The sequence below is a fragment of the Panthera leo genome, chromosome B1 (assembly GCF_018350215.1).
Source record: "Panthera leo isolate Ple1 chromosome B1, P.leo_Ple1_pat1.1, whole genome shotgun sequence".
In the NCBI taxonomy this organism is placed as follows: Eukaryota; Metazoa; Chordata; class Mammalia; order Carnivora; family Felidae; genus Panthera; species Panthera leo.
The window spans coordinates 81,311,366-81,324,735 of NC_056682.1; the positions used below are offsets into that span (position 1 = coordinate 81,311,366).

The window sequence follows — 13,370 nt, forward strand, 5'->3', positions numbered from 1 at the left end:
AATCATTAAAAAAAGCTACACATGGTTGCTAAAATAATACTTAGGCAGTTTAATTCCAGAAAGCTGACATACTGTGTAAAATATTCTAAAGGATTCAGAATAGTTTAAGGTTTAAATTTCTGGGAAGATATTTTGTGCAGTGGAGAAATTTTTTGGTTAGAAACAATTTTATTCAGATGTATATACTTACAACTACCATCAAACAGTATAAAATATATTCAAAGAATTAACTACAGCAGGTACTTTAGAGACAATCATAAAATATCACAAGAACATGATGGTAGTAGTAAGACCGTGAGAGAAAATTCAATTTATATATAAGATTTGTACAGTTTCAGGTATTTGTAACTAACATAATAATGATAGGAAGCAGCCTCTGGGTATTTCCTAGGTACCATCATGGTAGGAAAATGATTCTCCTGAGTTATCTCCTTTACCCTCACCGACCCTATAACGTTAATGTGTCAATTCCCTGTTAGCAGGAAAGAAACCGAAGCTTAAAGAGAGGTAGGCTATTTGTCCAAACTTAAACAACTAACAAGTGACTGATCTAGGTTGAAAGTTTAAACCCACACAGTCTGACTCCAGAACCAATCACTGTGGTTCTCTAACCACACTGTGCCAATCTCTAAATCACTAAATCACTAAATCACTGTGCCACACTTCCTCTGTTGGAAAACTTGCTCCTCCCCATCAGGAATAAGATAGATTTTTAAGATGCTAATATGAAATCAAATGACCAAGGAAGAAGAGAAGCAAAAGCTTTTGGTAATATTCAAACTGAATAACCCTTGACTCACTGTGACCTCACTTGGGTCTTTTGAGGGTTTACTCCAACTCTTGGGGATTAATGGGCCACATTATTTGCAGCTGATTTCCCCCAGTTCCCTTTGGGCTCTCCTGCCTATCATGGGGGATCCACAGGTCTAGACAAATAGACTTTACAACTGTGCTCACTGGGGACCTGGGTGGCTCAGTTGGTTGAGTGTCTGACTTCGGCTCAGGTCATGATCTCGCAGTTTGTGAGTTCGAGCCTCATGTCGGGCTCTGTGCTGACAGCTCAGAGCCTGGAGCCTGCTTCACATTCTGTGTCTCCCTCTCTCTCTCTCTCTCTCTCTGCCCCTCCCCGACTCACACTCTGTCTCTCTCTCTCTCTCTCTCTCTCTCTCAGAAATAAACATTAATAAAAAATAATTAAAAAAAAAACTGTTCACATCACTACACAGTCCAACTGTTTTGTTACTGGTGTACACAGCCATTTCAGAAATTGCTAGAATACTCCAGTACACTCCGGCACCAGTCATTATTTTCAGCTCTTGGAAATCCACCATGTATGATTCTAGCCTGAAGTAAGAATTCAGAAATGTGGTCACTCTTGCTTACATTTTCTCTGGAAACTCAGCGAATATGGAATCAAAGAAATCAAAGAAGGTACATGACCTTCTTTTGTTCTCCTCAGCTTTCTCTGCTTATGACTGATGAGAAGAAACTATCCTACCAGCTGCCATGGCAGCGTACGAGAATAGAAAGAAATGGAAATCAGTAACATACAACAGGTACCTTACAAATACTGCCGACTGCCTGACCTTTGCCAGCCATATCTAACATTCTTTGACTTTTCAAGCATAGTTCACAAATGGGGCCAAGGGCACCACAAAAGAATTGCTGAAAATACAGGCATATAAGTGACCTTTAATATTAAAATGCTTTATGAAATGTCATATAAAATCATTATATAGGATACATCTCACAAGTCTCTGCTTTTAAAAGTTTTCAACAACACATCTGCGGCTAGTCCTGGGGACAGGGCTCCACTGAGAACCTTTTTTTCCAGAAGAGGAATCTGCTCCCGGACTGCGGGATGGGTCCTGAAATGGTCTAACACACTTTCCTGAATGAGATTCCACATCCAAACTTTCTGCTGCTTCTGTCGTTTGGCAGTCAGCTCCCCACTGGCGAGCATGAGGTCCTGGAATTCTTTCATTTTATCCCACATTTCAGTGATCCCCTCTCCACTTCTGGCAGAAATACGAATTACCTATTAAAAAGGGAAGAACCCAAAACCGTTTTACTTAAAATGATAGAAAACATTTTCACGGGGAGCCTGGTTTCCTGCCAATTAAGTCTTAAAGTGTATGAAAATAGGCAAGTGAAACGGAGACATTTTATCACTGTGTTGAAGTGAATATACTGAGAAACAGACTGAGGTCACTTACTAGGATTACTAAACACATGCAGAAGCAAGACACTGATTCAAGGTCAAAATCTTTAGCCCAGGGTCTATTCTGGTCAATTGTTAGGATTGCTCAGATGGTCTTCAGGGGCAACACAGACAAAATGAGAGAGGGTCACGAGGATGAGAAGGGCAGGGCTGGGTGGGTTTCCCTGAGGCCTGAGTGCTAGACCATGAAACTCAGTTGAGAAAATAGCCCCATAACCTCCCTTTGTCAGAGTTCCCTGATTCAGCAGGTGCCAAGAGCTGAGCATCCAGCACCTGCATGTACAATGCAGACAACGTGACCAGGGAGACCGGGAGCTGATGGGAAGACAGGTTGTGGCTGTTCTCACTGTAGTGACTGTAGCTTATTCTTTAATAACATAGTGTCCTCCTGCAGATAAAGCTGCCCACATCAATATTACCGTACCATTTATTACAGAATTTGTCTTTTTTTTTCCTTATTGAAAATAGCACCCAACAAGCATAATGGGAAGGGAAGCTATCACATCAAAAGCCTCTTCTCTCCTACTCAAACTCTAATAAAGATAATCAAATCACTAATTGCTCCATAATCTTAAGAATGGTTCCTTTCAGAATGGATTTGCTATCACTTCCAAATGGCTCAAGTCAAGCATTAAGCAATCTAATCTATCCCCTCACATCTAGTTTTTGACATCTAGTGGTTGAAGGATTAGATTTAAAATCATGACTACACACTCTGGCTTTGTCATAATTTTAAAATTGTAATCTCACATACAAGCAAAGATTGATTATCTGTCTAGCTGGGGACTTGAATCCTCTCTTCTAATGTGCACGATCCACTCGGTGAAAATGCAGAAAGGAAGGCAAGCTAACCTTTGGTCTCCAGACCTCTGAACGCCTGTGGAGTAATTTCAGTGCGCTCACGTACTCTGCTTGCATCCTTCGAGCTGGCACGATCAAGTCTCCATCAGATTTAGTTACAGCTACCAGATCTGCCATCTCAATGATGCCTCTTTTGATACCCTAAAGTGAAAAAGACAGTGATGTATCAGAAATACTTCATTTGATTATAGCCAAAAATGGGACAACAGTCAATTGAGAGTCACGCACTTTATGAACTAACTTTTCCTCTACATCTTCCTAAACCCTGGGTTCCAGGAATTACAATCACTCAACAGAAATTACTCAGAAGCACCAGCTGTTGGGATTACAGAAGTCATCTACAACGTCTCTTCCAAGTGTAGAGACTAACATGCTAAGATACATTCACGATTAGAGTAAATATGTCATTAAGACACAACATGAATGAGTGGCAGGAGACAATTCACACTGACTCATGATGGGTTCCCTTTCTCATGAGCTAACACTGCAGGATGCAAAATCATCCGTCATTAAGTGCTTAAAAAGAGAAGACACCTATCGCTAACATCTGCATTTCCATAAACAAAGTCTTTGAAGTTTTCCTTAATGTTTGTAATTTTTTCTCCAATTTACATTTGAAGAAAAATAACCTGATAGCAAACAGTGCCTCAGTCTCTGTACGACAAACACCCACACAACAGTAGTCTCTTTTGGCTAGAGCTGTCCACGTATTCCATTCACTCCCGTGTTGCGGGTGGAAAAATCTAAGTTGTATGGTTAGCTCGAGGTCATAAACTCTATTACTATAAGTTGAGAAAAAACATAGAGAATCTGTCTTTGACTCAGGTACTGTAGCCAATATGAATGCTGTTTCTTTCCCTACATTAACAGCAACTTAATTTACAGAAACACAACACCGGAAATTTGTACTTTCAGAGATGTATACTTTGTGTTTAGGGAGAAAAAAAAGTCAATATAATTACCTGCAATTCATCTCCTCCCGCTGGTGGCAGTAGTAAAACAAACATGTCAACCATATCAGCAACAGCAAACTCCGACTGACCCACACCTGCAATTGTAAATCACAACTATACGCTAAAATATTCATAGTAATTTGCTTTCTCAACTACCTTGACCACCATTCCCGTTCCACTTCATTCACTTGTACCCACGATCACACACTCAGCCTGATCCCACTTTAAACACCCCACCTCTCGAGAATTTATTAAATGCACTGCTTTCCTATGAGCAAACTGTGACCTTCCCAGCTCTCCCCTTCGCTTATTCCCATTAGCCTTAGTCTTGGCTGAATGGAGAACATCGAGATGTCCATTCTCTCCTCCCCCCTTGCAACTCTTTCCTGGCTTCCCTCTCAGCGGTAAGCAGCTTGAGCAATGTGGCTCTAACCCTAGATCATGCCTGTCAAGATGTTCAGCTTTCTTGCCTTCTCAACTTCCTGTGAGCCCCACAAACCCCCACCCATGGATCAGTCCAACCACCCGTGTTCTCTCCTCCGTAAGCGTGCCGGAGAAATGGCTCGAGAACAGGCACCACAGCAGGATCATGGTGTCTAACATCTGCTACCTCCTCCTCACTGCCTGGTAAAAGCAATGCCCCCAAACGCCCTCAGTCAGCTGCCTTCCCATTTCTCACAGTGGCTATTACAGTTACTGTGCCATAATCTCCCCGCATGATGATGACCATGACTCCTATGTGGCAGTGAAATAAAGGCAAGAACCCCCTCGGCTTTTCCCTCTCCACCCTCTGCAGATCAGCGGGCCCGAACACCAGCTCTGCTCACTGCCTCCTCTCCAGTCGCAGTATAAGAAGTACTGGCTGAAGGTTACCCTCTCTTTCCTTCCCACTTCCTCTGTGCCCTTGCCCTTGCTTTATCTTTAACTTCCTTAGTCTACAGGCTCTTGTCCCCCAACACCTGACAGGAATTGTGCTCATGTCTTTGTCATCTGAAAGCCAAACAAACAGGAAAAAAATAAGACAAAAACTCACAACCTACTCCAATTATCACCATATTTCTCATTTCTCTTTATACCTAAGTGTCTAGAAAAAAAAAATCAACATGTGCTCACTGGTCTTCACTTCATTACTTCACATTAATTTCAATCCACTTAAATCTGACTTCCACATCACCTGCTCCACTGAAACTCCTCTCGAAATTCTGTCCACTGGGGTGGCAGAGACTTCTGGTTGTCCATTCCATATTTATTCTCCCCTATTTCCTTATCCCAATGTTGTCAGAAGCATCGATGTACCAGGCGAAAGCCCACAGTCACCTGAACCCATTTCAGCTAGAGATGATTAATTAGTGAAAGCCAAAGTCACTAGATGGGGCTTTCAGGAAAGTTCTTGAAAGGGAGCTGACCCAGCTAGGAGGGGCCCACCCCTTCCCCTCACCTTCCCTCCCCCTACCTAGAAGGTGGATGTGACAGTTCAAGCTTCATCAGCTGTCTTTTAACCATGAGCAACCCTGAGGATGGGAACTAAGTGCTAAGAATGGAGAGCAGAGACAGAAACCCGGGACACCAAGGCCACTGTACAATGACCAGGCCTGCTTGGGACTGCCTGCCTCCAGGTTTCTTCTGTTCACAAAAAATAAACCACTCTCTGTTTGAGTCACATTTCGAGTCTCTGGGACAAGCAGTCAAATGCAACTTCCAGGTCATGCACTTGGTTCTTATGGTCCTCTACCTTGATTCTCCTACTACTGCATGGGCAACTCTTCCCCCATCCACCCTTAAATGGTGGAGCTTCTAGTCTCCAGCCCCATCTCTCTTCATGCCCAGCCTCCACACTCTATGTGCTAAATCTCCTGAGCAAACTGCAGTTCTCTAAATGGGCCATGTCCTCTTATTCTCTTTATTTCATTTTATTTAACTCCAATTCCTCCTTCAGCATGGAGTTTAACTGTCACCTCCTCCTGGAAGTCTTCCATGATCCCTCAAACCCAAGTCAGACTGTGTCACAAACATTTATCACTCAGTAATAGTGGATTGTCTCTCCAGAGGAAGGCGAATTTCTTGGGGTTTCCATTTCAGTATTTTTCAGTGGGTATAACTATGTGCTAGGGATATAAAGATGAAGTAAAACATGGCCCTGTATTAAAAAGGTACCCAGCTACATGAATTTTCTGAGCGAATATTGAAGACATGTGAAATGTGCTTTAAACAAAATAGGTGTTATGTTAAAATATCGTTTCCAATGCTTACAGTTCTCGTCTGGTACTTACAACATACCACCCCTGTGTAACAGTTCTCCAGACACATGGCTTTTCTTTAAAGGTAAGGATGATAGCCCATATTCTCATATCTCCTATAGAATCCAAGATACAGTACCTCGTATTTAATGACACCTTTAGTAAATATATGCTCAATGAACAAAATGGTATTAGCTGTCACTCATCTTTATATAGCATTTGTTATAGTACTTCATTGTTATGAAACAGAAAATCATACTCACCTACGGTTTCAATAAGAATGATGTCATATCCCCCTCCTTCGCACAACAGAATGGCTTCATTTGTGGTCCTTGTCACACCTCCTAAAGTCCCTCTAGTAGGAGATGGCCTGATGTATGCATTCATATCTCTTGATAACTCAGTCATTCGGGTTTTATCACCTAAGAGTGATCCTAAAACACACATTTACATTTTATAATCATGGAACACCTATAGGGGCCAATTATCAATCAGCCAATTCCCAGGGGAAGTGCCTTATGACATTTCTCCCAAGATCTCAAAATCATTTCATATAATTGAGCTTTAGCGCCACACAGCGTGTATGATGTCAAATTAACACCTCAAGCCCCTCAAAATTTATAACGGCTTTCCATTGGCTAGAGGTTCAAATCTAGATTCTTCAGTCTAACACTAAAGGCCCTCACAATGCAGCCCTACCTTACCTGTCCAATTTCAGCTTCCACTGCCCCCAAATCAATCTTCCAATTCCAGCCAAGACAGCTTCTTTACTGTCCTTTTAACATTGTTGTCTTTATGGTTTGCAACTGGAGATGATTATGACCCCAGAGGAAATCTGGCAATGTCTGAAGATATTTTTACTTGTCACAACGGGGGGCAGGACGCTACCGGCATCTGGTGGGTAGAGGCCAAGGATACTGCTAAGCATCGTTCAGTGTCCCACACCAAGACTGTCATTAGTGCCAGTGCTTTAGTATAAGTTCCTTGCCCATGGAACCACGTCTTACATTTTCTGTAATGACTGCCGGTTCCCAGTAGGCAATTAATTTAATACCTATGGTACAGAATGAATGATGTTCCAAGGTTTACTACAGTATTTTGGTAAACGTCACTACTTGCGAATTCTAAAAGACTAAAATAAAAGCCTTGGAACTGTTGAAATTCCCTTTAACTTTTACTTTCCTCTAGCCATATAACAACATTGGAGGTGTAGTGCTGTTCTAACCCTAATTTCAATTTTCACTCTGCCTAAGAGCTAACTTCTCCACATAAAGTTGATGCTAAACATTGAGAAGTTCCTTAAAGATATGATCTCTCCACTCATGACTCCAGTTTAGAGTTCCCATAGGTTCTAATTCTCGAGCACATGCCTACCATGCATCTCAACTACCTTATTTACTTTTTTCTAAAAATATTTAGATGTTTTTCTAAAACTTTTTCCTAAAATAATTTTCTACATGAAATCATCTCTGGATAAGTCAACAATCTGCCAAAGCTATACTTTAAATTATTATCCTATAGTTCTTAACACACTGAACTAAACATTATGAAATTACTCTCCCATATAATTGTCTTAGCCAGTGAGTCCAAAACTGTCACTTGCAGACCCTAAGGGAAGTCTCAAAGCTACTGCTGGAATCTGTGAATCCAAAACACAACAAGGGTTGACTACAGGCCAAAAAAGGAATGCTTCTCAACCTTAGCATCATGCTACTTTCAAATGCACAGTCCTATAGCAATATTAAAGTAGAAATGTAAACTTATAGTGTCCTGTTTATCCCCATGTATTTTTTTCCTTCAAAGTCTATATATGTATTTTTTTTTCTTACCTGAGAAAGGGACGTTCATTTTTAGTTTAAGAATTAAGAACCACATAGCTATGCAACTTTAATCAGACTATCTTGTCACCATACCTGCTATCACCATCTCAAGCTATGGTTTTGTTTTGCTACTGCAAGTATTCTAGAATACTACAAAGGAAAAGAGAAAAAAAGATCTTTCACCTATATGAAAATGAGAGCCACCATAAAAAGAATTATTTGTTCTGGGGCACTTGGGTGACTCAGTCGGTTAAGTGCTGACTTTTGGCTCAGGTTCTGATCTCGCAGTTCTTGAGTTCAAGCCCCACATCAGGCTCACCGCTGTCAGCACAGGGCCTGCTTTGGATCCTCTGTCCCCCCTCTCTGCCCCTGCCCTGCTTGAGCTCCCGCTCTCAAAAATAAATAAACACTAAAGAAAAAAAATTCTTTGTTCAAATACTTACCTTTACCAAAGTTCTTAGACTGAAAATAAGGTAATATACTGATATGGATTTAATCTTGAACGTTGTAAATACAATTTTATTTTATGGTTAACATTTTTATTTTAGTCAATCAAAAACCGTGCATACTCTCAGCTAAAATTCTCAATGGGTGGTGACAGGAATTGTCGTCCACCTTTCTGACCTAAAGCCCCTAAAATATGATAATATCATCTCTATTTTTTAGCATTAAACCCACTGTATGCAAACCAAACATTTCCACAAAGTGCCCTGTATTCCCTCCCCCCGCCACAACACACATTACATTGTAATGGCTTGTGTGTATATGTCTGTTTCCCTAGTAAGATACGGAGCTCCGTAGGCCAGGGGACTGTGTCTCATTCACGATTACACAACGTGGTACCTTCCTTGTACAATGCCTGGCCTATAGCAGACATTCAAACACCTGTGAAATGAATAACTGCAATGTGAGAAGCCTAAATCTTAAAGAGGGATAAGGGAAGAAAAACCTTCCTATTTATATAGCATGCTTTATGTTTTCCTTAAATGATCCTTTGGGGAAACTAAGTTTATTCATCGTATCTCTGATGAGCTATGAGTAAACTCGGATGACTGTGTGACCCTGAATCAGTAATTGCTGAGCACTGTACGTGACATACCATGCTAAGTGCTGTAGGGACAACAGTGGTATATTACATGGACCCCCTAAGAGCTTTCCGTTGAACCGAACATGTAATATTAACGGGTGACAAATTGTAAAGAGCAATAAGATTTTCTTTTAAGCTTAAGAGATGTTACAACAATATAAGAAAAAAGGCAATGAACAGACGGACCCATTTTCTGAACTGCATAGGGGCTGATGCTGCCAGGAGGAAACAACAGGAGGGAAGTGGGGGCCTAGCCTCAGGTGTGATAGAGGGCTCAAATTTGCTTTTGATGATCTTCAACTTCTGGCACCTGTTTTCCTAGTTCTCTAAGTAGCCAGGCTACTCCTGGACTACCCACAAGCCAAGGAGCCTAATACCCCAAACTACCTCCCTCAATCTCCACCTTGCCCCTAGGACTCCCTTCTTTCAGTGAGACCAAACTCCGCTAGAGGTTAGAAGTCACCTGACTGTGCAAATTCCCACTAAATTATAACAGAGAGCCCGACGAGCCCCTGCTTTGCAGTTTAAAAAGAATCAGCAATACTCACCACCACTGGTACAAGAAGAAGGGTCCACAGCTAGCACGGATAATTTGTGCCCTCTCTCAGTAAGCATTTTTCCAAAATATTCTATGAAGGTTGATTTTCCAGCACCAGGGGGCCCAGACAATCCTACAGTAGAGAGAATCCTTCTAATTTAAGAAATGAAATCAGCCCTATGATAAGTTCTATTCAAATAGATTACCTTCTATTTCTCCTAATTTATTAAAACTCCTATTAATGTATTTCACATTTCCTAAATGAAACAAAACACTATTTATCTAGTTCCTGAGTAATATAGAGGAAGAAAACAATCCTGAGCTCCGTATGTTCACCAAATTCACTTTATAAGATTATAAAATAGGATATGCCTTTTTACCGTAACGCGGATCTTTCTGGACAGACTTTATTGCCTCTGTTGTTAATGTGCTACATTCCCTCAACATCTGCCCACCTCTCATCATGACCAGTCATTATTCCACCTACCCCGGGGCTGTACTTCTATGTTCCCAGTGGAAAAACAACTCACTACTCTAGAAATTCCCAGTGACTGAGAAAATAATTTTCTATTTATGAAGGATAATTTGTTTCATCCCACCCATAACTCAAAATATATCCTATCAACTGGATCCAGGAAAAATTAATTTGTCTGAAGAGAGGCAGAAAACTCCCCTGCTTGGAGAGTTCACAGAGCATGCAGATAAGACCACACAGTCTGCAGCCAGGTGGCCAGTTCCAGTTCTAGCTCCACCTCTTCTGAGCTGTGTAATCTTGGTGAAGTTACTTAACCATTCTGTGCCTTTTTCCTCTGCAATAAAATGCATATGATAGCACCTATCTCTTCAGGTTGTTGTCAAGAATTAGATGTTAATGTTTGCAATGTTTTGAACAGCATATGGCATAAAGGAAGAGATATATGTGTTATGCTCACAAAGTATATAAAACTTAAGCATTTAATTGTAATTATATTCAAAAGTATGTGTACGTCATATGGTATGCTTGGCTCCTTACTGAAGTTTTCAGGGCAGGTCTCTGTCTTAAACATCGGTACGGGTGCTGAATCTGTTACTCGTATTTATGATGGTAATAAAATAACTACCACAGAGACACAGGTTTATCTGGCCTCATAAGACCAAGATAAAAGAACCAGAATAGCAATGAAAATTTATGAGTTACTAGTTATGTGTGAGTTGCTGGTTAACTCTAGATATTTCTGGGACCTTCTCTCTTCAAATATCTTTAGGTGTATCAAGTAAACACTTTGTTATAGCTGGAATTTCTCTTTCGGAGTCTGCTATTTTGTCTGCAATACGTAAAGATTATTAACACCCAACGTAGTACTGTCAAAATGAGGGTTCCTTCAGTGATGGCAGAATAGGATGTGTGAACAACGCAGACCAATACAAATGTTGGTTGGTGAACTCTTTTTGAAATTATCTTTAAAATTCATACCGTTACCATAAAAATTAGGAGGCTTTAATCCCATATCATCAATAAACTGAGATGTAAGTCTAACGCAATGCTAGTCAACTTTTAAGTGTATTTTAAGTGTATTTATTCAATTTCTGCACTTTGTTCACCATTTCTAGTTCTTTTTGGTAGGAAAGTTGGTTGGAATCACCTATTTTGCCATCATGAAAAGCTCTCACTCCACCCAAACACATCTACGTTGTTTTATAATGCGCAATTAAAAAATATATATAACAAGCTTATTTACAACTATGGAATCTAGTCAACTGTTCAAGAAATCGAGTGAACATCTAATAGTTTAGATAGCAAATGAATACGGTCCCTCCTTTAAAATACATTTTGGCATTGAGTTGGCTGTGCTTAGAGCCAAGCAACTGCCAGAAACTTTAACAAAAAGTACCTGAAAGAGGTTTGTCCATAGAAACTAATGAAACACCCGAGAAGTAGAATTTTGAAATGTGATAAGAATAATTACAGTTGATAGAAACACAAAACCAAGTCATTTACTTTAGACTATCAAGCAGAAGGACTACCAAGAGAGAGGAGTAAACCTGTAAAAGTTCCTCATATGCATATTCTATCCTGGGAGCCACAGCATGATTCTTGCCAAAATAGAAATCTTATATTATTCTCTTAAAATACAGAGCCTTGGTTCAAATGACCATGACAGTTTTCCACCCCCCAACATAATAAGACTAATATTTGCAAAGAAAAGGCATTTAAAATCCAGCCCAAAATTCTGAAAAGGAAAAAAGAATTCCCATTAGATTGAAAACTATTTAGACCTATTTCAAAACAGACAAAATGTAGAAAAATATTTACTAAACAGACATAAAGGGGAAAAAAAAGACTGACCCACTCGAAATGCTAGTGGTTTTCCTTTATTTATTTGTTCTTGTTCTTTGTGGTAGACTAATACTTTCTGAAGAAGCACCTGGGCTAACTCTTTTTTCCTCTTGTGGGTTGATTCTATAAGAGTTATGGCCTCTGCTAAGCAGGCCCTGTGCCCTTGGATTAAACCGGTATAAAGTTTATCCACAAATCTTTGTTCTTTATCAGAAAGTTCTTCCGTGTGTTCCTTTAAAGTTGTTTGTACACATAATTTTCTCTTTAAACCATTTGACAGCAGCATCCATTTTGTACAATGGAGTCCAGGAGAATTAAATGGCTGAGCACAAGGGACTCCTGATCCGCGATGACTACTTGAGTGAAAGATGAAGTGGTAACGTCGAAAAGGTGTTCTTAAAAGGCCTTTTAGGAAATGCCGGTGAGGGTGTTGTAGTAACATGGGAATATTCATTTTGTTTGTAACTGCAGAAAACACTGGATGTTTTTCGGCTCAATGTGATTTGTGATTCCCTAGAAGAAGAAAACATATTTTTGCCAGTTCAGTGTACAATTAAGATTCTGAAGTTAGTAAAACTGCAAGCTTAGTGGTTTCTCTATATTCTAAAACACACATAATCAGGCTTCTTGGCAGTACAAATAGGTGAAAGTTTCTTACCAAACACGAGAGAAGATCCCCCCACCCTTGCCTACAGTTAACAACCAGAGTAGCCCTAAATTATGGAGTTACTGTTCTACTGTGAAATACAATGTACATTAAAATTTTCTTCGAAACAAAAAATATACAAAAAACCCTGTAGGGTAGAAATTCTATGCCATGTTTATTTTCTTCTGTTTACAGACCTTACAACTTCCTCAGATCAAATATACCCTATTTTGAAACTCATTCAAAAGGTTTAAAAAAATCCCTCTGATGCTGGCCTTTTACTCTTTCTCTACAAAAAAAAAAAAAAAAAAAAAAGTGCTTAGTAGTGAAGGCACTTGAGGCCTAAGTTTAGATAAATGTATGTATTCAATAGGCTCACCCTAGTATATATTCAAAGTATGGCCTAACATAAGCATACCATCATCACCACCACCACCGCCACCGGGGCCTTCATGTGAAATGAACTGTGAGGTTTGTATGGTAACTAGATCAGCCTATCTCAAACCATGGCCAGGGGTGCCTGGGTGGCTCAGTCGGTTGAGCATCCAACTTTGGCTCAGGTCATGATCTCATAGCTCATGAGTTCGAGCCCCGTATCGGGCTCTGTGCTGACAGCTTGGAGCCTGGAGCCTGCTTCAGATTCTGTGTCTTCCTCTCTTTGCCCCTAACCCACTCGCATTCTGTCTCTGT

At 40.3% G+C, this 13,370-nt stretch overlaps 1 protein-coding gene across 4 annotated transcripts in view; it reads right to left on the reverse strand.

The window, feature by feature from the left end:
- Positions 1–1,161: 1,161 nt before the first annotated feature.
- Positions 1,162–13,370, reverse strand: part of MMAA (metabolism of cobalamin associated A) — a 50,113-nt gene continuing 37,904 nt past the window's right edge. For all 4 annotated transcript variants that reach the window (XM_042935395.1, XM_042935393.1, XM_042935392.1 and 1 more), the window contains 6 exons: positions 12,044–12,547; positions 9,728–9,850; positions 6,536–6,706; positions 4,045–4,130; positions 3,074–3,223; positions 1,162–2,038 (listed from right to left, as the gene is read on the reverse strand). In XM_042935395.1, the coding sequence (XP_042791329.1) occupies positions 1,748–2,038; positions 3,074–3,223; positions 4,045–4,130; positions 6,536–6,706; positions 9,728–9,850; positions 12,044–12,488 (1,266 nt within the window). In that variant the 5' untranslated portion in view covers positions 12,489–12,547 and the 3' untranslated portion in view covers positions 1,162–1,747. The remainder of the gene's footprint in view (positions 2,039–3,073; positions 3,224–4,044; positions 4,131–6,535; positions 6,707–9,727; positions 9,851–12,043; positions 12,548–13,370) is intronic.